Source organism: Prionailurus bengalensis, chromosome X (genome assembly GCF_016509475.1).
Source record: "Prionailurus bengalensis isolate Pbe53 chromosome X, Fcat_Pben_1.1_paternal_pri, whole genome shotgun sequence".
Lineage (NCBI taxonomy): Eukaryota > Metazoa > Chordata > Mammalia > Carnivora > Felidae > Prionailurus > Prionailurus bengalensis.
The window spans coordinates 112,991,142-113,016,237 of NC_057361.1; the positions used below are offsets into that span (position 1 = coordinate 112,991,142).

The 25,096-nt window shown below is 44.0% G+C and overlaps 1 protein-coding gene across 4 annotated transcripts in view; it reads left to right on the forward strand.

The window, feature by feature from the left end:
- The window catches only part of SLC9A6 (solute carrier family 9 member A6), a 54,903-nt gene that overhangs the window by 18,553 nt on the left and 11,254 nt on the right, over nt 1-25,096 (forward strand). For 2 of the 4 annotated variants that reach the window (XM_043571268.1, XM_043571265.1), the window contains 9 exons: nt 2,700-2,841; nt 4,730-4,835; nt 5,137-5,225; nt 8,063-8,176; nt 13,316-13,427; nt 14,335-14,488; nt 19,851-19,940; nt 21,119-21,149; nt 23,613-23,692. In XM_043571268.1, the coding sequence (XP_043427203.1) occupies nt 2,700-2,841; nt 4,730-4,835; nt 5,137-5,225; nt 8,063-8,176; nt 13,316-13,427; nt 14,335-14,488; nt 19,851-19,940; nt 21,119-21,149; nt 23,613-23,692 (918 nt within the window). The remainder of the gene's footprint in view (nt 1-2,699; nt 2,842-4,729; nt 4,836-5,136; nt 5,226-8,062; nt 8,177-13,315; nt 13,428-14,334; nt 14,489-19,850; nt 19,941-21,118; nt 21,150-23,612; nt 23,693-25,096) is intronic. The other 2 variants (XM_043571266.1, XM_043571269.1) reach the window with 1 other exon arrangement.

Here is a 25,096-nt window from a genome sequence, read left to right on the forward strand (position 1 = left end):
CCTATTGTATGGATACACCACAAATTTACCTCTCCTATCCCCTATTAATGTGTGGTGTTTTCTAATACATTATTGTGAATGGCACTGCAGTGAACATATTTATGTGTAAATTTCTATGAATCATTATGGATATTTCTGTAGGATATTTTTTAGAGGTAGAATTTCTAGGGGCGCCTGGGTGGCTCAGTCGGTTGAGTATCTGACTCTTGGTTTTGGCTCGGGTCATGATCTTGCGGTTTGTGAGTTCAAGCCCCTCATCAGGCTCTGTGCTGATGGTGTGGAGCCTGCTTGGGTTTCTATCTGCCCCTTCCCCACTCAGGATAAATAAACTTTAAAAATTTTTTTTAAAAAGAAGTAGAATTTCTAGGCCAATGGATGTGACCAGTAAAACATTGAGAGAGGTGGTCCTGTTTCCCTCTAAAAACAGATCTACTTTGAAAGTTGCACAACATGTAAAAGGAGCCGCAGGTATAGTAATGTAGTGTCCAGGAATGTAGCACAAGAAAATAGTCCAAAATTTGTAAAAAGAGTAAATATGCTCTTTCACATTTTTGTTTAGAGTAGCAAAAATATTAGAAGCAACTTTTAAATATCTAACAGTGGGGAAATGGTTAAACAAATCGTTACATCCATCTGGACCATTTTTGAAGTCTTAAAAACCATGGTTAGAGAGACTAATAGTTTATGTCACTGTCGGATGAAGAAGCAGAATTAAAAACCATATATTCCCTATAATTACAACTAAACATGAAATAGCACACATGTAACAAGTAGAGGGGAAAGAAATAGAGAAGGCAAATAAGACAGCTCTGTCAGGGCAGTAGAACGAAGGGATGATTTTTCCCCCTCGGTTGTACATTGTATAACTTTTAGGATTAGCAAAAGTATTTATAGGGGCACCTGGGTGGTTCAGTCGGTTGAGCATCCCACTTGGGCTCAGGTCATGATCTCACGGTTCATGGGTTCGAGCCCTGCATCGGGCTCCGTGCTGCCAGCTCAGAGCCTGGAGCCTGCTTTGGATTCTGTGTCTCCCTCTCTCTCTGCCCCTCCCCTGCTCACACTCTGTCTCTCTCTGTGTGTCTCTCTCAAAAATGAATAAACATTTTAAAACATTTTAAAGTATAAAAATATGGCTGCCTCAAGATAAAGTACTATTTGTGGAAGAGATGAGCTAGGATATCAATCCAGAGGCCAGTGTTCGACAAGAAAAAATAAGCCTCTCGTGTGTTCTCAGCCCACCATGCTTTCATGTGTTCCTGTATATTTTAGTGATTAAAGAACAAAATCATGACTAGTGTGAGTCTTGAGTTTACGTGAACGAATCCAGGGAAAGCAGTCTTAGGAGGCATGGCGTAGATATTTTTTTTTTGTTCCAGCCAGCATTTTGAAAGCTGTCGCCAGGGAGAAAGAAGATTGTAGCTGCAAGATGCTTTTCTCCAGCCAGCTGCTACATTTTCCTGTTCTCGTGTGGTCAGATCTCATTTATGGTGGTGAGGCCCTTTATGTATGGGCAAGATAGCACGACATTAGAGGCCATTTCTTATTTATTAAAATAATAATTTTTTAACCTAACTGGGGAGGCATGAGAAGAACTTGGTATACATGGTGTAGCAAGCCCATTTTTCAGCCTTGAACCTTAAAACACACACACACACACACACACACACACACACACACACACACACTGCAGTAACCACAGGGAGAATTCATTATATATTCCTAGGAATGTGTTTTTTCTCCTTCATCTCTTTGACATGACTTATATGATATCTTTGAGTCTAGACTTTTTATAAAAACCCTCGGACCTCAATTAACTGAGATGAGAACTGATTTAGTAATGGTAGGTACTCTCGCCAGACACCTGCTGGCAACAGTGATTTTCTCCGCCATTTCTGTTGGGCGACTGTTCTAAAAAGAAGCATTTTTAGACCAGGTTTGGACTGTAGGTTCAAGATGGAGAGCGTCTCCTGTAATTGGCTGTCTTAGCTGCTTGCAGAATGACTTTTCTTTCAGAAGTTTGAGGTGGAGATCCAGCTGGGCGAGCTAAAAGTACGGTCAAGTGGATTCAAATTCCCTGGATGGACTTTCAGGCCCATTTGCCTGTAAAAGTCCATTTCAGTGAGTGAATGGATGTTAGGCATAGGGCCCATTCTGGTATTCTACAGGTCGACAGGGAAAACAAAATGTGACCTGGTTGAGTACTGAACAGTATTGAGCAGTATTCTTTATATTCTTATCCCTCTGCTGGAAATAAGTGGAATTTTTCATTAGTTTCTTCACATTAGTGTGTCAGGGCTTGTAGGCACTGAGTGCTAGTAAGTCTTAAACAGAGTCCTGAAAGAACAGTGCTGCACAGGATGTTGTCGCTGGAGGAAAAGCCTTGGTGCAACTTCATATAGAGGACCGTAAAACATTCTGTCCCCTGAAAATGTTATTTACATCAAAGCGGAGTTTTCTTGCTAGTTGCATCCACCACAGGGCATTTTGGTAACCTTTTGTCCTTGTTTTGGCAATTCGAATAGAAAGTTTTTGTCCTCTCCCCCACACCCCCCACCCTGACCCCAGTTTCATCTTTCAAGCTCTACTACACCAGTTGATGTATTTATTTATTTATTTATTTTTATTTATTTTATTTTTTTTTTACATTGTTTTTAAAGTAAAACCTGCTTCTGGAAGTAAAAACAGTCACTCTTTTGTAGCTCAATAGTGGCATACCAGCCAGCCGGAGACAACAGCCACACCTTTGATGTCACAGCCATGTTCAAGTCCATTGGGATTTTCCTTGGGATCTTCAGTGGATCTTTCGCAATGGGTGCCGCTACTGGCGTGGTGACAGCTTTAATATCCTTTTATTAATTTTCCTTGTTAACCTAACAAAGTGGTTGAATACTGTATTCCACGGTCTCTCCTAATTCCACAATTGTCACTGTGTTATAATTATTAACCTTATAACCAAGTACTTGGCTTGAAAACGTTAGGCAGTCATCTTTTCCGATAGATAAATAAAGGAATTTCATCGTTTTGCATTCAGCTCCATGCCCTCAAACTTTCACTAAAAAAGTCTAATTAGAGACAGTGACCCCTCCAAGATTGTAGACTAAATTGATATAAGGTAAATATATTTCACAGAGCCTCGGAGTATTCTGCACTACTCTTCATTTGCTCTTTGTGGAATAGGACGAATAGAAATGTGCGACCACGATGCCTATTGAACGAAAGAGGCTTCCTGGGTTTGGACAGATGGGAGTTCATCTCAGCTCTTAACCGATTTTAACCTTCTGTTCCAGAGTCTTTGGCATTGCCACCAGTCTGCTACTGGAAATGTTGGGCAAGCCATTCTTATGTTCATTCAAAAAACACTTCCTGATTGCCTCCTGCATGCCAGATGCTACGCTCTGGGCGTCAAAGATGGACAAGACAAATGTGGCCTCTGCCTTCCTGGTGCTTCCTGTATAGGAGCACCGACATTTCGCCTGTGGACCTTTAGTGTAGGAAGGTGGCAGGTGGGGACAGCAGGGAAGATGAGTGGGACTAGATAACCTCTAAAGAGCTTCCAGTTCGAGAACTATAAGATATTTTTATATAAAACAGATACTCTTTGGGGCACCTGGCTGACTCAGTCAGTAGAGCGTGTGACTCTTGATCTCAGGGTTGTGAGTTCAAGCCCCACATTGGGTGTAGAGGCTACTTAAAAGTAAAATCTTTTTAAAAAATTTTTAAATATTTACTTATTTTTGAGAGAGAGACAGAGTGTGAGCAGGGGAGAAGCAGAGAGAGAGGGAGACACAGAATCCGAAGTGGGCTCCAGGTCCCGAGCTGTCAGCACAGAGCCCGACGCGGGGCTCAAACTCACGAACCGTGAGATCGTGACCTGAGCCGCAGTCGGACGCTCAATCAACTGAGCCACCCAGGCGCCCCAAAAATAAAATCTTAAAAAAAAAAAAAAACTTTTTTCAAGGATCTGTAAGTTTGCTCTACTTCAGCTTTGTGCTGGAAGGGACTCGTCTTATGGCTTTTTACAGGTGAACTGAGGCACAAAGAGACAGTAAGATGTTCTGAAGGAGGAGCCAGGACAGATCGTATCACTGCCCCATTAACAATCTCCTTGAGGGTAGGGAGTATATCTTGTTAGGAATCTTTTTGTTGTGGTACACAGTTGTTGAAGCGAATGTAGACTCCAGTCTGAGATTTGTCACAGGCCTACACAGGCCCTTCTCCCCTTGACTAACAAAATACTTTTGAGATTAGTGTACATGGGTGACGTGCCTCAGTTGCTTCATCATGGACTACTCTGCATCACAGAGGTGCTAGGGGATCAAATGAACATGAAATCTCATGGAAATGCCATGTACTGAGTGAATGTAAATCGCTATAATTACGGAAGCTGTCTTGCTTCGGGTTGCAGATTTATAATCAGAGCTGGCATGTTGTGTGTCTGCTCTGTCACTCCCGTCTCTGCCTGTCCTTTATGATGTGGTTTCCGGCAAGGCATGCGATACCCATAAAACGATCGGATTGACAAAACTGCGGCTTCCTCACGGAAGCAGAGACTGCTGACTCCTCAGTATGACGCTCATTTTAAGAGTTCCTTCGCTTTGGTGCCTCCTTATTCTGTGACTTTTGTGTTAGACCGGAGAACCCTTCTTGCGTGGTTGCCTTGCTTCGACTTTTTTTTTTCTAGTCGCACTTCTATATCACGAGATCTTCTTATCAACCTTGACGGTCTTACGTGACAAAGTTCACCAAATTACGGGAGTTCCATTTGTTGGAGACAGGCTTGTTCTTCTTGATGTCCTGGAGTACTTTCCTCTTGGCTGAAGCGTGGGGTTTCACAGGTAGGGTCCTTGCCCCTTTTCATTGTAAACGTTCACAGGGAGTGACCTTAGCAGTCATTTTTTTTTTCTACCTATGGGCAGAGCTTCTAGTATTTGGAACAAACTCGTTAGGGCCGGGATTTACGCAGTTACTTGATGGTATAAAAAGAAAATATTTTTAACGGAAGTGGTTCCTCTTAACAAAGTAAGTGACAACTGGAAATTCCAACACTGAGCATATGATCTTCTGTGAAGTAAAAGCCTCACTCTGAAAGTCGGGAATTCTCCTTTGATGTGAACTTGGAACTTGTTGTCTTTATAGGCGTGGTTGCAGTGTTGTTCTGCGGCATCACACAGGCCCATTACACGTACAATAATCTGTCCACAGAGTCTCAGCATAGAACTAAACAGGTAAGACAAACTTTAGTTTGTGAATAAACTTCTCCTCCTTGCAGCAAAACAGAAGTCTTTCTTTTTTGTTGTTGTTGTTACTGAAAAATCATCTTTAGTTGGTTCCAAACAATGCCTATTCATTTCAGCTTCTCTCACTTTGACTCTGGAAATCGATGGGGGTTGAAGGGTGGCAGCTCTTAGGGTAGAGATAGTTCAGCAGAAAAGCGAGGGGCCATTAGTATCGTGGCTCCAGCGATCAGTTAGCTTCCTTTCCTTGTTTTCCTAAGAGGAACGTTTTGGAAGTTCGTTCAGGTCTGGCTAGAAGTACCTCCGGGTGATAGAAATAGGGTTCATTTCTGATCCGACTGGGTCTGCTGCCGGGTGCCCCAGAGAAGAGAAGATCGACTTCCCTTCAGGCACTTCACAGCCGCTGTGTTTCCAGGAACGTCAGCTACACCAGTGCTTGGGTTTCCCGTGGTACTGAATGATCAGTTGTGCAGGGTACCTGAAGGGAGTTCTAAAGGAAATAGACGTAGGGTTTTCTAGTCTTACGAAGCGTATGGAACGAGTGGATGAACAATATGTAACGTCTGGAATAGAAACATGCCCGATTATGGTTATATCGAGAAATCGAAGCTTTCCGTTTTCCCAAATGATTAGAACACAGTGAGATTACCCGGGAAAGGACTCCTCTGATAAAGCAGGAGCAAATGCCCTAATTCTTTTTTTCTTTCTTCTGGAGCCAGAAATGTAGCATATGAACCTGTGCTTTTTTCTAACTCCTCAAGAGATTAGACTTTTCTTCCCCAAGCATATACACTGGGGCTACAGATCCCTTTTACAAATTCATTCACTTCATTAAGTGTAGAGAAGAAAATCAGCTGGGGTATCTGGCATTTTTTCTAGACAATGAGGTGGGGAATTCAGAAACAACAAGGCAGGAGTTTCCAGTCTTATTGGTGATATGAAGCTTGTATAGCAGTAAAAAAAAAAATCCCAGATTAATAGAACTTCTAGATTCTGTGTTTCAGATGATATGTCCTACAAGAGGCCAGAGAAGTGGAGAGAGGGTTTGAGGCCCGAAGAGGCGGGAAAACTATCAGAGAAGAAATGGTACACCTAGAAAGATAGGAAGGATTCAGAAAAGCCTAGAAAAAGCATAAGCATAAGAAAAAAAACCCACAGGGAAATAATACCAGCAAAGGTAGAAACAGAAAGCAGGTAACGTTCGCGAATGGAAGCAGCGAAGTGTGGCCCCGGGGGTTGGCAGTCAATGACCAGACCTGCCTGTAAGGTCAGTGAGCTGAGGATGATGTTTACATTTCTCCGGTGGTTGGAAACAGATCGAAAGAAGAAGAAGATTTTGTGACACATGAAAATTATATGAAATCCAGATTTCGGTGTCCACTAGTAGTTTTCTTGGCACACTGCCACACCCCCTTTTTTTTTTTTAAACATGTAGTCCGTGGCTGCTTTTGTGCTTCATTGGCAGAATTGAGTGACTGTGACAGGGACCGTGTGGCCTGCAAAGCCTCAAATATTTACTTTCTCTTTGGTCCTTCCCAGGAAAAGTTTGCCAACCCTTGGTGTTGTGGATTAAAACAGAGATTCTGTGTTGTTCCAAATCCTGGTTCCAGTACTTGCTGGCTGTGTGACAGGGGCAAGTTACATAACTTCTCTGTGCTTCAGTTTTATTATCTTTAAAATGAGGATAATCATAATACCTAGCTCACGGAGTTGTGAGATTAAAACAAGATAATGCTTGTAAAAGTCACAAGCATAGTACCAGGCGCATGATAAAAACTGTCTTAGCTATTAAACTAAAAAAGTTTAGCTTGATAATTAAGCAAATGAGTAACTAATAATAATAGTATATTAAGTCATTTAAAGTAAATTAAATATATACTTATTTCCATTTTTAATTCCCATTTTTCAAGAATGAGGCAACTCCGGTTTATAAAGGTTAACTTGCCCGGAGCTACACAGGCAGCTAGTGGGAAAAGCAGGATTCGAGCCAAGGCATTTTGACCCCCGGGCCCAAGTTGTTACTTAACCACTACCCTGTTTAGTGGGCCAGAGGGCTCACGTTCAAGAGCAGTGGTAGATAACTCTGATGGACCGAGGGATGTGAATTACAGAGGGCCTGGAATTCATTCAGTCGGCAAATCTTGAATCCCTATCGTGTCAGTAACACTTGACAGGCAGCGGTGTGAAGTGGTGGGGGTGGGCAGGCAGCAGGGGAGGGGACAGAGCATGTGGCTGTAACGCGTAAGCCCCTGCTCCCTAAATGAGAGCTAAGACCCACGTCAAAAGTGAAATCACACGAGGAGGTGATACAAGACTTGTCGTGAAGTGTTCAATGCCAAGAGAAGAGAATTTGAACTAGATATTCCAGCCTAAAAGAGGGAAGGGTCTTTAAACTGCCATGCTGAGAGAGACCCCCTGGGTGAGGGTGCAGGATGGGGGCGTCAGGGACACAGTCAGGGGCCCTTTGCAGCAGTAGGGGCGGGCGGTGATGAAAGCCAGAAAGACAGACTAAGGCAGTGGCAGGGATGGCAAGGAACATCCCCAGAGAACACTTCACAAGGTTTGGAGAAGGAAGAGGAGAATGACCGAACATGGGGATTGGGCAAAGGAAGCCAATGGAGGGACGTGCGGAGGCGACATTTCTGGCTTTCTCCGTGGGACCAGAAATGTCCTGTCTACGTTTGCTCCCCTCTGAAGCACATATTTTGGGGATGTACGTGGGCTTTACCTAGGGGAAGGGTCTGCTTCATTATCTTAGTGATAGTCATGTTTTCAAATGACGTAACTTAATGCACTTACTGGACTAACCTTTTAAAATTTCGTTTCAGTTGTTTGAGCTTCTCAATTTCTTGGCAGAGAATTTCATCTTCTCCTACATGGGACTGACACTGTTCACCTTCCAGAACCATGTCTTTAACCCGACATTTGTAGTAGGTGCATTTGTATCCTTTGTTATGTGTTCTATTTTGGAAACTTGTTTTCACTTGAGGCTTGTGCTTGTTTTCTGGAGGGGTGGTTGATAAGAATACATTTAAATATATGAAATTTTCCTCTGAGTAAAACGAATAAGGATTTCGACTCTTGTTCCTATTCTGTATTCCATTCTCTCTTCGTTGTTGTTGAGTGCACAGATAACACAGGTCAAAATGACAGAAGGAAGTCCCCACCCATCCCGCCAGTCCCCCAGAATACAACTGTCCTCTGTCATTGAAGGGGAGAGAGAAAGAGTGGGTCCTGGGGAAGAGTTTGCGCTCTGCTCCCTAAGGCAGTGGTCGCAGGAGGGTGAAAGGCCGACGGAGGCTGCTTTCTTCTGTCTTAGTCTCTGTCCCTGTCTTTAAAAAGCAGTCAAAATGGAAAAGCTGAGTCCATGAAAGCGAGTGCCAGCCTCGGGAGAAAGCAGGTGAAAATGGAATCTAACACATGTGGAGAGGGGTTGGCCTCCAGAGGGAGGAGGCACAGCTCCACCGTTGTCCCAGGAGAGGACAGGGCGTGTAAAGATGGCTGCCGTACACAAGTAAGATGGCATTCCTGTCTGCTGGCTTCTATTTTTGTCTGTGGAGTAGGAGGTGGGAGCACCTGCTGAGAAGGAGGTAGGAGCAGGTGGCCTATCAGTTTTCTGTTGTAGAACAAATTAGCCTAAAATTTAGCAGCTTCAAACAACAAATCTGTATTACCTCACACAGTTTCTGAGGGTCAGGAATCCAGGAACAGCCTAGCTGGGTTCTGGCACAAAGATCTCTTGCGAGGTTACTGTCTCGCTCTGGGCTGGAACTGCACTCTCTCAGGACTTGACCGAGGGTGGGGGATCCTCCCCAGGCTCACTCACATGGCTGTTAGCTGGAGGCCTAAGTTTTTCTCCAGGGACTTCTCCATGGGGCAGCTCACAACATAGCTTCCCCCAGAGGGAGAGCGTCAAGATGGAAGCCGAAGTGTCTTTTATAACCTAATCTAGGAAGTGACCATCATCCCTTCCACCTATTGGTCACACAGATGGACGCTGATACAGTGTGAGCAGGGACTACACAGAGGGGCGAGTACTAGGAGGCAGGGATCATTGGGAGCCATCTTGGAGGCTGTCTTCCACAGGTAATAGGAGTTTGGAGGAGATTTGGAAATAGTTGTAGAGAGTGGGGGAGCGAGTGAGCGAGTGAATTGACCAGAGAAATGCTGTGGGATTGCTGAGCGGTATTAAGGACCCATTTGGGTTTGAGGAATAGGTAACTGACAGTGGAATCAGTCTGCCCTGTTGTACTACTGTGTCCTGGAGTACTTGGCCGGCAGCATGAAGAAGACTGAGATGGGTCCTTGCAGGCTTGGGGTCTAGTCCAGTGACTACAGTGAAATCCCAGAGAGGGGCAGATGAATCCAGGGTATAGGGAAGAGTGTTATTTTTTAATTTCTTTTTATTAAGCTTATTTTTTTTTTATTTTGAGAGAGAAAGAGAGTGTGAGTGGGGGAGAGGGAGAGAGAGAATCCCAAGCAGGCTCCGTGCTGTCAGCATGTAGCCCGACTCAGGGCTCGATCTCACAAACTGTGAGATCATGACCTGTGCCGGAATCAAGAGTCGAGACACTTAACCAGCTGAGCCACCCGGGCGCCCCGGGAAGAGTGTTAATAAGATGTGGCTGAGGGGCGCCTGGGTGGCGCAGTCGGTTAAGCGTCCGACTTCAGCCAGGTCACGATCTCGCGGTCCGTGAGTTCGAGCCCCGCGTCGGGCTCTGGGCTGATGGCTCGGAGCCTGGAGCCTGTTTCCGATTCTGTGTCTCCCTCTCTCTCTGCCCCTCCCCCGTTCATGCTCTGTCTCTCTCTGTCCCAAAAACAAATAAATGTTGAAAAAAAAAAAAAAGATGTGGCTGAGAATGGAAGTAAAGAGGAGAGAGGGCTGGACTGGTTGTTTGAGGGAAGAGTTGAGAACTCTTTGCGTGCGTGGGAGGTCCCAGGGAGGTGGGGGAACCATCCGAGTGGGATAGATAAACAAACATGGAAGCAGAGAGTGTGGTTGGGGGTGAGATGTTTGAATTAGTGGTTTCCAAAAGAAATAGTTTTAAAAACTGCTTCAGAATGAAGTTTCTGCCAAAGAGATTAGCAGAGGGGCGCCTGGGTGGCTCAGTCAGTTAAGCGTCCGACTTCGGCTCAGGTCATGATCTCACGGTCCGTGAGTTCGAGCCCCGCGTCGGGCTCTGTGCTGACAGCTCAGAGCCTGGAGCCCGCTTCAGGTTCTGTGTCTCCCTCTCTCTCTGCCCCTCCCCCATTCATGCTCTGTCTCTCTCTGTCTCAAAAATAAATAAACATTAAAAAAAATTTTAAAAAAACAGATTAGCAGAAATATTTTTTAAATTAAGACTTTAAGCAGCATGTCTGTGAAAGTGAGGTCTTACTGAAATGCCGTTCTGGAGTGTTTTCGTTTTCTGGGAACGAACTTCAGGCAAAAAAGAGAAAACCCTATAAATAAGAGAAGAACCCTAGCTGGAAGACTCCCATGAGACCAGTATAACTTCCTATCCTGCCAGTCTTTGAAAATTTTTTGAGCAGTCAAGTGGCTTGATCCACTATACTTCTCCAGAAACGAGGCTAAATATTCTCCAGAGGTTTCTGAGTCTGTTAGGAATTCCGGTTCCTCGGTACAATCGCCTACCGTGAACATTGACTTTTACCGGGAGAGAGCTGTCCTCTTGCTGGCTATATTAGTTCGGATGTAGGTTTGGTTTTATGTGACAGTGACCCAAATTAACCCAGGTTGAAGCAAGGTAGACGTTTCTTTCTTTCTCATGTAAAAGTCTGAACTGGTGTGGCAGCTCTGCCTCACAAAGTCGTCAGGGACCCACGCAGCCTCCTTGCAACCATCCTTGGGGAATTGCCCTTTCTCTTAGGGGCCAAGGTGGCTCAGCCCTGTGTCTGCCCATCCTTCTTAAGGACGTGACCCAGGATAGGTACACATCATTTCCACTTTAGCATCCATTGGGTTACACTTACCTACAAGAGAGGCTGGGAATTACATTCTTTATCTAGGTGCCCGTGTACACAGATGAAAATTGGAGGCGGAAGTGAGGAGTGTCTCCTCCTAGAGAGGAAGGGAAAGATAGATATTGGGGATAAAACTAGCAGTCACTGCCGTGTTGGCCCACATGTTATTTTGTGTTTTCTTTTTTCAAGGAATCGCTATTGTTTATTTTTTAAGTTTATTTATTTATTTTTGAGAGAGAGAGAGAGAGAGAGAGAGAGACAGACGCTGCACAAGTGGGGGAGAGGCAGATAGGGAGAGAGAGAATCCCAAGCAGGCTCAAACCCATGAAACCACGAGCTCATGACCTGAGCCAAAACCAGGAGTCAGATGCTTAACTGACTGAGCCACCCAGGCACCCCACGGAATCGCTATTTTTAATGGCCTTTGTACTCTAGAGTAGTTTTAGATTTACAGAAAAATTGTGAGCATAATACAGAAAGCTCTCCTATACCCCATGCCCAGGTTCCCCTGTTATTAACATCTCACATTAGCATGGTGCACTTGTCACAGTTCGTGAACCAATATTGACACATTATCATCACCTGAAGCTCATACTTTATTCAGGCTCTCAGAATTTTTCCCTCATGGCCTTTTCCTCGTCCAAAATCCCATCCACGATGCCACATTTCATTTAGTTGTCATGCTTTGTTAAGTTCTGGTCGACCGTGACGGTTTTGCAAACTTGTTTTTGATGATCCTTGATAGTTTTGAGGGGCTACCGGTAAAATGTTTTGCAGGGCGTGTCCCAACCAGAATTTGTCTGACATCTTCCCCGTGATTAGCCTGGGGTTGTGCATTCTTTGGGAGGAAGTCACAGAGGTAAGGTGCCATTCTCCTCGCGTTGTATCAAAGGTACATACTTGCAGGCATGTTAATAATGTTGGCGTCAGCCTTAATCACTTGATTGAGATAGTGTTGGTCAGGCCACTCCACTGTAAAGTTACTCATTTTCCCCCTTTCTATATCGTTCCGCTTAGATGGAGTCCATCTCCTCAAGGAGTTCTTTCCATGGGGTATTTATCTGTCCCCCTCCATTTATTGTTTTCTTGTCATTTATATCAGGATGGACTCAATGATATTTATTTTATACTTTGGGTCATGATACATTACTACTTTCTAAAATTTTGTTGCCCAGACTGTTCCTGCTTTGGCCATTTGGAACTCTTTCAGTGGGTACTTTGTCCCTTTGTCCCCTTACCACCATCGTTATGTGTTTTGAATTTTTTTAAGTTTATTTAGTTTGAGAGACAGCACATGAGCAGGAGAGGGGCAGAGAGAGAGGGAGAGAGAGAGAATCCCAGGCAAGCTCTGAACTGTCAGCATAGAGCACAGTGCAGGGCTCGAACCCACAAACCATGAGATCCTGACCTGAGCTGAAACCAAGAGTCGGATGCTTAACCGACTGAGCCACCCAGGGGCCCCGAAGTTTTGTTTTTTGTTTTTTGTTTTTTAAGTAGGCTTCACACTCAGCGTGGAGCCCAACACAGGGCTTGAACTCACAACCCTGAGATCAAGCCCTGAGCTGAGATCAAGACTCGGATGCTTAACCGACTGAGCCACCCAAGCACCCCTTGAACACTTCCTTACTTCCTAGGGAAGATGCTTCAGACTCTTCTTGTGTATTTTCTGCCCTAGCCTTGAATCAGCCATTTTTCCAAGGATCCCTGGCTCCTCTTATTGGGGAATGGTATTAGATATCAGGATCTGGGCTGTAGTGTATTCAGTGCCATTGAGGTATCCTGGCTTCTCGGCCCTCTCAGCTGACACAGGGAGGAAATATGTATGTATATGCTAGCTGCTATTTGTGCGTATATCTATAAATACATATGTAACCATCCGTATGTCTGTTAAGCTAAACATAAGTTCATACTGATGTCTCCAACTCTAATCCGTTATCACGTGCATCATCCTGGCCGCCTCCTCTTGACTGATCTGTGAACTCCGATTCCAATAGTGAGAAACCTGGCTCCCACCATTGGAGACCGAACTTCTGAAGATGGTCTTTCACCATCTTGAATGTGTAGTCTAAATAGCATTAATGGTAAAAAAGAAATTTGCCTTAACCTATTAATTTTAGGTTGCTATTTTCTTGGGAAGAGCTGCTAATATTTACCCCTTGTCCCTCTTACTTAATTTGGGTAGAAGAAGTAAGATTGGATCAAATTTTCAGCACATGATGATGTTTGCTGGTAAGTTGTAACTTTCCCTCTCTTAGCCTACTCCAAGAAGCCACTCACCACACATATGCCAACTTGATTTTAAATGGAAATGATGTGCTAGTAAGATGAGACTCCCTGAAACGTGGAAGTCGCAACCTCCAATAGAAAATTCTTTTTATAGTGTCCGATTCCCTTCTCTGAGAATGTTTTTCTGGTTTCAAATTGCTGGTTCAGAAATACAGTACACGTAGTGGAGAAGATAAAGATTAATGTATTTTCACACAAAAACCTGTTATGTATTTACGACAGCTGTATTCACAATTGCCAAAATCTGGAAATAGCCCAGTGGGTGAATGAATAGGCAAACTGTAGGATGTCCATGAGGCCACGGAGTGCTCCTCAGCACTGAAACACCAAACTGTGGATAAGCACAACATGGACGAACCCTCAGGGCATCGTGCAGCGTGAAAGAAGCCAGTCTCAAAAGGTTACATTCTCAAAAAAGACAAAAGCGTAGTGATGGAGAAATAGCTCGGGGGTTGGCAGGGGTTTGGCAGGGTGACAGAGAGGTTGGGCTAAAACTGCGTGGCCCCAAGGAATTCGGGGAGGGGGTTGGTGAGGGCGACGACACTGTTCTGTGTCTTAGTCGTGGTCGTGGCCACACACTTTGGTGCCTCATCAAAGCGCATGGGACTGTACACCAGCAAAGAGTAGATTTTAGTATATGTGAACTTAAAAATAAAATGTTAACTATTATTAAAAGGTCAGGGCATGTCAGTATCATCTACTAATTCTCTTTATCTGTGTATGCTTCGTATGTTCATGTAGTTGTTCACGTGCTTCTGAGTTCTCAGAATGTGCTTTATTTCTCTGAATTTATGAAGCTCGCGTTGGTAATGAGTTATCGAAGGAAAAGACCTCTTCCGTTCCCTTCTAGGCCTCCGCGGCGCAATGGCATTTGCTTTGGCCATTCGGGATACTGCAACTTACGCACGCCAGATGATGTTCAGCACCACGCTTCTGATTGTGTTTTTTACTGTATGGGTATTTGGCGGCGGCACAACTGCCATGCTGTCATGCTTGCATATAAGGTAGGTAGCGCCTGGGGACCTCGTTTGCAGTTAAATGATCATTCGGGGGGTTTTTTTCTTTTAATTAGGAGAAAATTCTAAGCTTCGACGAACGTCTGAGGTTTTATTTCTTTCCTTTAAAAAAGTATACAACGTAGTACAGAGAAAATGGGAAATGGGCAAAAGAAAGTTGTTCACACTTCGAGGGATGTCCTTCCAAGATCTCTTGCTGTGCATTATGTATATATATTTTTTAACAAAAAAGGGGCAGCGCTACAGGGATTCTTGTAAAGTGATTTTTAACTGTAATCTAGCATGGACATTTATGTCAGTAAATACATTTACATCATAATTTAATGGCTGCATACATCATAAGCTATTTAAACAAATCCCTGTCTTTGGACTTTTGCATTGTTTCTAAGATTTTTCTAGTAGCATTAACATTTGAGGATTTGCTATTAGTATTACCATTAACAGTGTGAACGTTCATAAACGCATACACCAATGTGAATTTGTTTGATCATTTCCTCAGGATCCATTCCTAGGAGTGGAGTTGCTTAATCAAAGGCTATGCATATATTTAAGGCTTTTGACCCATATCACCCGATCAAATCAAAACTGTTTCTTCTTATCTGCAGCCTGTGAGACAATCCAGTTTGTCCCAACCCTAATCAGTCCTAGACATTATCTTTCTTTCTCAACTTTATGATCACCACTGTTGCTAACCTGACAACCCAAGGCCAAGATTGTGAAGTGTTAAATGCATACTCATTAAGGTATTCAGTTGGAAAGCTCCCTGTATCTCAAGAGTTCTGCATTGTTTCCATGGATACAGCAGCCTGTGTTGCTAAAGCTTTTGGAGATTTTAGTTCTGTGTTTGGCTGAAACTTCATAGACCCTCTACTGAGCCTCTAGAACATGTAGGGTTCATTAGAGAAAACAGCACTTCACATTTTATAAAATCTCTTCTCCATGTTTTTCATTCTATTATGCCTTTCTCTTTTTTATTTTATTTTGTTATTTTCTTATTTATTTTTTTTTCAACGTTTACTTATTTTTGGGACAGAGAGAGACACAGCATGAACGGGGGAGGGGCAGAGAGAGAGGGAGACACAGAATCGGAAACAGGCTCCAGGCTCCGAGCCATCAGCCCAGAGCCTGACGCGGGGCTCGAACTCACGGACCGTGAGATCGTGACCTGGCTGAAGTCGGACGCTTAACCGACTGCGCCACCCAGGCGCCCTCATGTTATTTTTTTAATATGAAATTTATTGTCAGATTGGTTTCCATACAACACCCAGTGCTCTTCCCAACAGGTGCCCTCCTCAATGCCCATCACCCACTTTCCCCTCCCCCCCCCCACCATCAACCCTGTTTATTCTCAGGCTTTTTTTTAAATTTTTTTTTATCATTTATTTATTTTTGAGACAGATACAGAGCATGAATGGGGGAAGGTCAGAGACAGAGGGAGACACAGAATCTGAAACAGGCTCCAGGCTCTGAGCTGTCAGCACGGAGCCTGACAGGGCTCGAACTCACAGACCGTGAGATCATGACCTGAGCCGAAGTTGGACGCTTAACTGACTGAGCCACCCAGGCGCCCCTACTCTCAGTTTTTAAGAGTCTCTTATGGTTTGGCTCCCTCCTTCTCTAACTTTTTTTTTCCTTCCCCTCCCCCATGGTCTTCTGTTAAGTTTCTCAGGATCCACATAAGAGTGAAAACATATGGTATCTGTCGTTCTCTGACTGACTTATTTCACTCAGCATAACACTCTCCAGTTCCATCCATGTTGCTACAAAAGGCCAGATTTCATTCTTTCTCATTGCCACGTAGTATTCCATTGTGTATATAAACCACAATTTCTTTATCCATTCGTCAGTTGATGGACATTTAGGCTCTTTCCATAATTTGGCTGTTGTTGAAAGTGCTGCTCTAAACATTGGGGTACAGGTGCCCCTATGCCTCAGCACTCCTGTATCCCTTGGGTAAATTCCTAGCAGTGCTATTGCTGGGTCATAGGGTAGGTCTATTTTTAATTTTTTGAGGAACCTCCACACTGTTTTCCAGAGCGGCTGCACCAGTTTGCATTCCCACCAACAGGGCAAGAGGGTTCCCGTTTCTCCACATCCTCGCCAGCATCTATAGTCTCCTGATTTGTTCATTTTAGCCATTCTGACTGGTGTGAGGTGATATCTCAGTGTGGTTTTGATTTGTATTTCCCTGATGAGGAGTGATGTTGAGCATCTTTTCATGTTATTATGCCTTTCTCTTAAACATTCTAAAGACCAGCCAGCCCTAAATCACACTTTGAATGTTGTTATTTTTTCTTTATTTCTCTTTACTATTCAAACTCCTTTCTTCCAATTTCTGTGCTATTATGGCATATAATCGAAAATAATGTTCTTATAATTCTGACCATGACTTCAGGGAAGCCCTGGCATTTGTTGGGCACCTGCTATGTGCTGGGCATTGTGCTAAGTGCATTTCACATATTTATCTTATCACAATACCTCCATTTTGCAAGTGAGGAAATAGTGGCTTTAGAAGTTTCTAAGCTGTTCAAGGTCATACAGAGAATGAAGTAGCAGACAGAGAAGCCTCCAGTCTCACCTTTCTCGTGGACTGTGCTGCATTGAGAAATGAGGGTGTTAAATTTCAGAAGGATTAAACTCCTTTCTTAAGAGCTTGTAGGTGAAGATTTTTCCTTATTCTACTGAGAAGAACAAAATTAAATATAAGATAATTTATGAAAGATAATGCTGTCCAGTAGAGTCTCAGTTCTCTTTCCTGACTGACATCCACACAAAATTACCCATGCTTACCCCCCCCTCCAAGAAAAACACCCTTCTCATAGAGTTGAATCAATCTCACCAGCTCTGCAAGTGCCTTGGCCCATCTTGCCTGTCCCGTAGCATAGTTTGGCACTTAATTGTATGCATTGCCTTACAGTCTTAGATTAGTTCTTTTTATTGTTGTTTTGGAGTTTTATGACCTCTTTGTGAGCAGAGGCTGGATTTTACGTTTCTTTTCCCTCCCCTGAAATGTTTCTAGTGCAATTTTGAGGATGCTGATAAGTCTTTAAAGTTTAAGATTCATGCAGGCTTAGATCTGACTCTGGGTTCTTGCTCCTTCATTCACCAATTCTATGATCTTGGGCAAGTTCTTTAACCTTTGTGAGCCTCTGTTTCCTCATTTGTAACGTGTGTGTGTGATGGTACCTGCCTCCTCCAGGGTTGTTGTAAGGATTCAGTGAGCTAATGTCTGTAAAGCTCCTAGCACAACATTTCAAATGTACCTTTTATTCATTCATTTGATTAATACCAATGGATACCAACCATGTGCCAGGCACTGTTTTAGACTCTTAGTAGTTCTCAGGTGGGGGGGAGGGAAGGCATTTGGCAATGTCTAGAGACATTTTCGACTGTCACAATCCCAAGAGAGGAGGCTGCTCCTGGCATCTCGTCGGCAGAGGCTAAGGATACCCCTTAATGTCTGGTAGTGCACAGAGCAGCACCCCACAACAAACAGTCATCTGGGCTGAAATATCAGTAATGCAAAGGTTAAAAGACCCTGCTCTGGAGGGAGGGATATAGTGGTAGCAATAAGATAGAAAAGGTCCCTGGTCTCATGGAATCTATACTTTAGCGGGAAAAGACAGACAGTAAGCTAGTAAATGAATAAATGAAGAAAACAATTTAGATGGTATTAAATACTGTGACGACAAACACAGTACTGTGATAATGACTGGGGATAGAGTGAACTTTATACACAGAGGTAAGCTAAGGTCTCTCAGGTTCCATTTGAGCTCAGTCTACCTGAATGACAGGACATTGAGAGTTAAACAGTGAGCGGGAAGAAGAGTGGTCCAGGCAGTGGGGAAAGCAAGTGCAAAGGCCCTGAGGCAGGACAAACTTTGCCTGTATAATGAACAGAAAAAAAACCCACATAGCTGGAAATAGTGATTGATGGGCAGGTAGGAAATGAGGTGGGCAAGACCCTACAGGGGCAGGAGTTGGCAAGCATGTCCTGTAAAGGGCCAGATAGTAAATATTCTAGGCTTTACAGCCCATATGGTCTCTGTCTCCACTACTCAGCCCTAGCGTGAAAGCAGCCATAGATAATATGTAAATCAGTTGCGATGGCTGAGTTCCCAGCAAACAGGAGGCATACCAGATGTGGCCTCTGGGCCGTAGTTTGGGAAACCCTGCTATTTGGTCTTGTAGGACATGGTGAGGAGTTTGGATTTTTAAATCCGGTTGGAAATCGTGTAGGATTTTAAAGCAAGGGAGTGACATGATCTGTTTTACGGTGTGAAAGGATCACTCCAGCTGTTGTGTGGACAAAGGGTCCTCAGTGAGCTGGAGCCAGCCAGCCAGCTTATCCCTGTGTCCTTTCAGGTAGTTTGTGACAGTCACACTTGGCTCCCTGTCATTTCCCGCACACACTTGGCAGTCCTCTGTCTCTGAGCCTTTGCTCCTACTGTTTCCTCTGCCTGGAATTCTCCTTCACCCCCAGGAAATAGCACAGCTCAGAGGCCTCCTCCCTTTGCCCTCTTCCAACAGAGCCTTCCTTCCTTCCGTGTGCTTCCCGCGGGTATCTCTATGACAACGCTTATTTGGGTCGGCCTCGTGATGACAGAAGTGCTATACGAGCTGCTGTTTAGTGAGGATGAAGTGATGCATCAGATACCTTTAAAACCTTCAGATACATTTTCTCATTTAATCCTTGCATCAACTCTAAGTGGTGGATATTATCCCCATTTTCCGGGTGATAAACTTGGAGTTCATTGGACTGCATAACCCAAGTTCACACAGCTAGAAAGGGGCCGAGGCCAAACTGGAGCCCAGCTCTCCTTGATTGCAGAGCCCTTGGGGGATTGCGCTCTAGTTGTTTCTGTAGCCCCCACTAGTCTGTGAGCTCCTTGAGGGAAGGGGCTGTGTCTCATTCGTGTCTATGCCCTGTGCCTAGCACAGTGCCTGGCAGATAATAAATGCTCCGTAAATGTTTATTACACTGACCTGGCTTCCAGTAACATTCTGAGTGTTAGAAATGTGCTATCTCCAAGACCACTAGATGTCACTTTATGTACACAAATGGGTCCAGAGTTTAATATGGCTGAGAAGGTATTAAACAGCTTCTGGCCATTTAACGCAGAAGAACTGAGCCTTTCTTTGAATTATGAATCTGGTCATGGCTGTCCGTTTTCAAGTACTTGACCATGATTCACTTGCCTTCCAGATGAGGTCTTGCATCATTTTCCTCCCTTCGGTGTGTTTGTATTCTGAGATGCTCCTGCTACAGCTTCTCACACTGCTGTTTTTTCTGTGTTGTCTGTAGTAGTGACCTTAATCGATAAACATTTGAGCACCTATTGTGTATCAGGTACTGTGCTAGACTCTGGGGATACAGAGATGAATTGAGACATGGCCTTTACCCTCAAGGAGCTCACAGTCTATTTGGGGAGACTGACAGGTAAATAATTATACTCTACTGTGCTAAGTGTCCTAATAGAGGAATCTAGAGAGTGCTGTAGAAGCATGGAGGAAAGAATGATTCCACCTGCAGGGGTTATAGAATGATTCGTTCGGAATTAGAAAAAGTTGTTGGAAGGGCCACGTGTTTCAGTTAGAGGGGATGGCCTGAGCAAAGGCATGGAGGCTTGGGAGAGGACAGGGGCCAGGGAGAGAAGGGGGTGGGAATGGCTAATAGAGGATATGTAGAGGAGAATGAGGAGAAATGAGAGTGGAGAGCTAGGTCAGAGTGGCAGGGGTCGCTAGTTTGTAGCGTCTTCAAAGCCGCCCAAGGGGCTTTAGACTTGGCCCTGTCGCTTGTAAGCCACTCTCAGAGTCTTTTGCCAAGGGAATGACCCAGTGAGTTCCATGCTTTAGACACCTGACTCTAGGGGACAGCCTGGCAGCTGGACAACCTTTCGGCCAACTGCCTCCGACCTCATGAGTCAGAATGAGGCCTGAGCCCGAGCAGTTTGGATAGAAGGGAAAGAAGATTTGGGAAACGGTTTAGAGAAAGAATGAACAAAGTTGGTGGGTGCTGGTCTTGAGGGGAGAGAGGGGAATCAAAGAGAGCTTCATAATGAAGCTGTTCCCTGGGTTACGGAAAGCAGGAATTTTAAGCACATAAAAGATAATTATGAAGAACCGAGGCTAATATCTGTCCATTAGCCTATGAAAAAAAAACTGTAACCGGGCCCTCTCTTCAGTCATCATAACAGAATGTTGCCATGAGAGCTGAGAGGTCCGAAAACACGCAGCTCCCTCCTGGAACTGCATTGTGCCCGCCTTACGTTTGGAACTAGCCAGCGGTTCCTATTCGGCAGTCAGGGCGGCGCTGCTTTCCCCGACTCTGCTTCTAGTGCACTTCCGTTCGGGGCCGAGAATGTTCTTTTTCTGAAACTGGTCAGTGGGACCGCAGGAAGGGAATCATTAGTAGGCCCTGCCTGCCTCAGGACCCAAGCTGTTGCTCAGAAAGTGGCAGGGGCCAAAAATCGACACCAACAACCAGAGAGAAGCAAGAAAATGTTAACCGTTCCGCAGCTCGCGTGTTAGGAAAAGTAGCTGCCTGACACTGTTCGTATGTGAATAGACCTTGACTTGGCCTCAAGATCTCATTTGCCTTTTGTGTTTCTCCTTTAGGGTTGGTGTTGATTCCGACCAAGAACATTTGGTAAATATGCGTTTGTGTTGTCTCTAGCATTTTTGTCGAATGTGCAGCCGTTTGGAAAGACAATGGTCTACTCTAGACTTCACGCCACTATTATTTAGATCCTGTCCTGTTTGTACCAGCTTTTAACTGACATCATTCCTGGCTTTTCTCGCCGCTTGATAGAGACAAAACCAAATTTTAGACAACATGTGGTTATCAAGGGTGACAGCTCTCATATCTGTGGGCCAGCCTGGGCTTTGGCCACGAAGGGGAACAGTCCCTTAAGCACTCCTGGGTTTTCAAGTGACTGCTCTGGCACAGGGAGCCTTTTTCCACTCTGGTTTGAGCATGAAGGCTTGTCTCTGATGTCAGCCTCACTCCAGCTGCTCTTCCTGTGTAACTTTCCAATTGGATGACCAGCAGCTGCCCTTGAGAACCGCCTGGAAGCTTTGCAGTCTTCAACCAGTCTTCCCTGACTGTTCAGGAGAATGCACTTCCTTGCCCTGGGCCTCAACCTTGCTTAATCCTAGGTGTCCATTTCTCATTTGTTCCTCTGAACCTGAGCCTGAGACTGACCATCCTTTTCTGGTCTTTTCTATCTGCTTTTTAAAAAATAATTTTTTTAAGTTTATTTATTTTGAGAGAGAGCATGAGCAGGGGAGAGGCGGAGAGAGAGAGAGAGAGAGAGAGAGAGAGAGAGAGAGAGAGAAAGAGAGAGAATCCCAAGCAGGCTCTGCAGGGTTAGTGCAGAGCCCAACTCAGGGCTTGACCTCATGAAACTGTGAGATCATGACCTAAACCAAAATCAAGAGTCGGACACTCAACTGACTGAGCCACCCAGGCGTCCCCCCATCTGCTTTATAAGGGTCTCTGAGCACCACTGAATACATGACTCTGTCCTAAGGTATTAGATGGGAAATCACAGAAATTAAATTTTTAAAGGTAGAAAGCATCTCTTTTAAAATACATTCTTTTTCTGGTCTGAAACGAGCCGTGGTCTATTTGTCTTCAGGGTGCGGTCCCCCCCAAAAATACATTTCTCAGATTCATTTCCTTGATGGTAATTTTGTCAGCTGTTGAATGATGAGTGTGTATGTAACACAGTAAGTACTCGCCTCTTTTGTGGTCAGAACCATACCAGTGTAGTTTCGTGGGCTTGAAATACTTGCACAAACAAGGCTGGATAAATCCCCATGATGCTGCGCTGATTGGAGTGGTGTCTAAGAGGTAGTAGCTCCCCAGTGCCTCCACCCCTGTGTCCAAACAAGAATAAAATATCACACGGCTCACCAGACAAATGCTTTGTCATGATCCACATAAGTCTTCACCCGCTGTGTCACCTCAGTCACCACAGAGGACAAATAGAAATGGAGAGAGAATGCCAGGTAGGTGAGTCCCAGCTGGGACATACAGAAAAAATACCATTTTTCCCTAGCCCTCAAAACCTTGTGGATGTCTTGGTTGGTTATATGGTTTAGTCAGTGTTTCGAGTGTCCACTGGGAAGCAGAGAGGAACATGATAGTAAGTATGGAGTGTGTGGGGGTCGGTGTCCAGGTGTTTCTGTGCTGAAGGGGTCATGAGATTTGTAGATTAACTGCCCTTGGAAACGCAGAGGCACGCAAACCTCTGTGTACTGGTGTGAAAGGAAGTACACCTGTACTCCAAGATTCTTGCATTGTGTATGTTTTGGTACATGCTGAGAGGAAGATTTATTTCGTTTAAAGACCAGGAAGGACAGGAAAGGACCAAAACCCAGAATCTAAACTGTGTTCTTCACAAATCATGGAACCATGGAACATCCATGCTGCAGAGGGCTTTTGAGATTCTCTAAGCCTCACGCCGTGTACGTGAAGAAATCCAGGCCCTCAGAGGGGAAGGGACTTGTCCAGCTTAGTCCATGTCAGAGCTGAGATGAACCAGATCACCTAACTGCCCCGCTGCTGACTGTACCACATTACGAATAAGGATCCAGTTTGTTTTTGGAAGCTATTTTAGAAGAGGCCCGCTTGCTGTGTTAGTTTTCTCTTCTAGCCAGTCAGGCCTACCATGGGTTTTTTCTACTTTATTTTGCTAGTGTTCTCAGAACATAGTAGCACCTTTGAAAATGCCAGTTACTTTTGGGACCCATAACAACTCCCAAAGACAGGGATGTCGATGTGATGTTTTCTACTTAAGATGCAATTCACATTGTGGGTGTAAGTCTTTCAGATTTAGGGATGAATTATTCCACATTGATTTTTTTTTAAATGACAGTAGACTCCTAAATCAGCAGGCAGCCTTGAGTAATAGAGGTGTTGAGAAAGACATTTCCATTTCATATTCCAAAGCTGCAATATGCAAGCTAGTAAATTTCTGATGTTACCCATGATAGAGAGTATCTTCTATGAAGTAGACTATATTTCCAAGTCTACAAAGAAATGACTCTAAATAAATGTGTCTTTTATCTTGGTGTATGGATTGATTTCTTTATTATCTGTTTGCAGGGCATTCCGGAAAATGAAAGAAGAACCACCAAAGCAGAGAGCGCCTGGCTTTTCCGGATATGGTACAACTTTGATCATAAGTATCCTTAACTGAGGAGGAAAAATGGTAATGTGAACGTGGCCAGTTACAATTTAATGGAACAACTGTTGTGACTCTTCCCTTCCAGAAGTGGAATACAAAACCCACGTTTGGGCTTCCCTTTCCCCTTCAGTGGAGCAGATGGAGAAAGCTATTAAAGGAAACCCACACAAATGAATTGCCCTGAAAACCCACGAAACCAGCAGGGACTGGTTAGTGCAGAGGCTGGCTGTGAGAGGGGGTACTCAGGAGCCCTTACGATTGACTCTGTCCCATATATTGGTTTACTTATTGAGCAGTCATGGTCTTTTACCTAATTTAGTGAATCTTGCAAAAGGTGTTTGTTGGTCCTTGTCAGTGCACTTGCTCTAGGGTCAAAGAGGAAAGGCTGCCTTAGGGAAAAGCATGCGGATGAGATGGAAAACACAGAAATACTAGATACCTCAGTAGTCAGGGACAGGCCTGTTTTCTCTGACCTTTCAGAAGACTGGAAGATTCTCCTCTCCACTAAGGGTGCCAGTGTTTCCCTGTTTGCCAAATCTCTTTCTTCTCCTATCATAGTCGTCTTCTTCATACCTCTGCTTTGGGTTGTGTTACATCCTATGACCTGTTTAAATCATGCCTTTCAAAAAATATTTTATCTCTTACTATTTATTAAAATTAATTTCTTACTTGAAAATTGAACTAGAGAAAGGGACCACGGAGTTCTTTCAAGCTGAAGCTTCTTAGTAAATGAATCAAAACCTGGTTCATGTTCTACTGAAGGCAATTTGGGACAACCATGTAAAAACTTTTCCCTTGCTTTTGACTTTGTGATGAAAGCCTTGAATATTTGAGAAAAATGCAGTTGGGGGGCCCCGGATGGCTCAGTTGGTTAAGCGTCTGACTCAATTTCGGATCAGGTCATGATCTTACGGTTCGTGAATTTGAGTCCCGTGTCAGACTCCGTGCTGACAGTGTGGAGCCTGCTTGGGATTCTCTCTCCCACCCTCTCTCTCTGCCCCCCATCTTATAAATAAATAAACTTAAAGAAAAATGCACTTGGCACTTTTCGTTAGAAGCTACTACTTACTATATTCTGTTGGCTGGATTTTTATAATCACTTTTTGCAAGTACTCAAAATTAAATTAGTATATGGAAACAAGAATGCAATCATATCTGTTGTATTAAGACTCCCAGTAGGAGATCCTGGCTCTTTAAAATTGTTTAATGATTACGTCATTACTTTTGGCTCCGTTTTCAGCATTTTGGGTATAAGCCACTCCCATATCTCTTGGGGCTTTTTCATCCCTCTAATTTAACAAAAATTGTTTAATATTTCCTGAATAAAATGTTTTATACATTTTCTGCATAATATATGTATAAAACAATCCTAATGTAGAGAAAGTGTAGAATGATAGTTTAT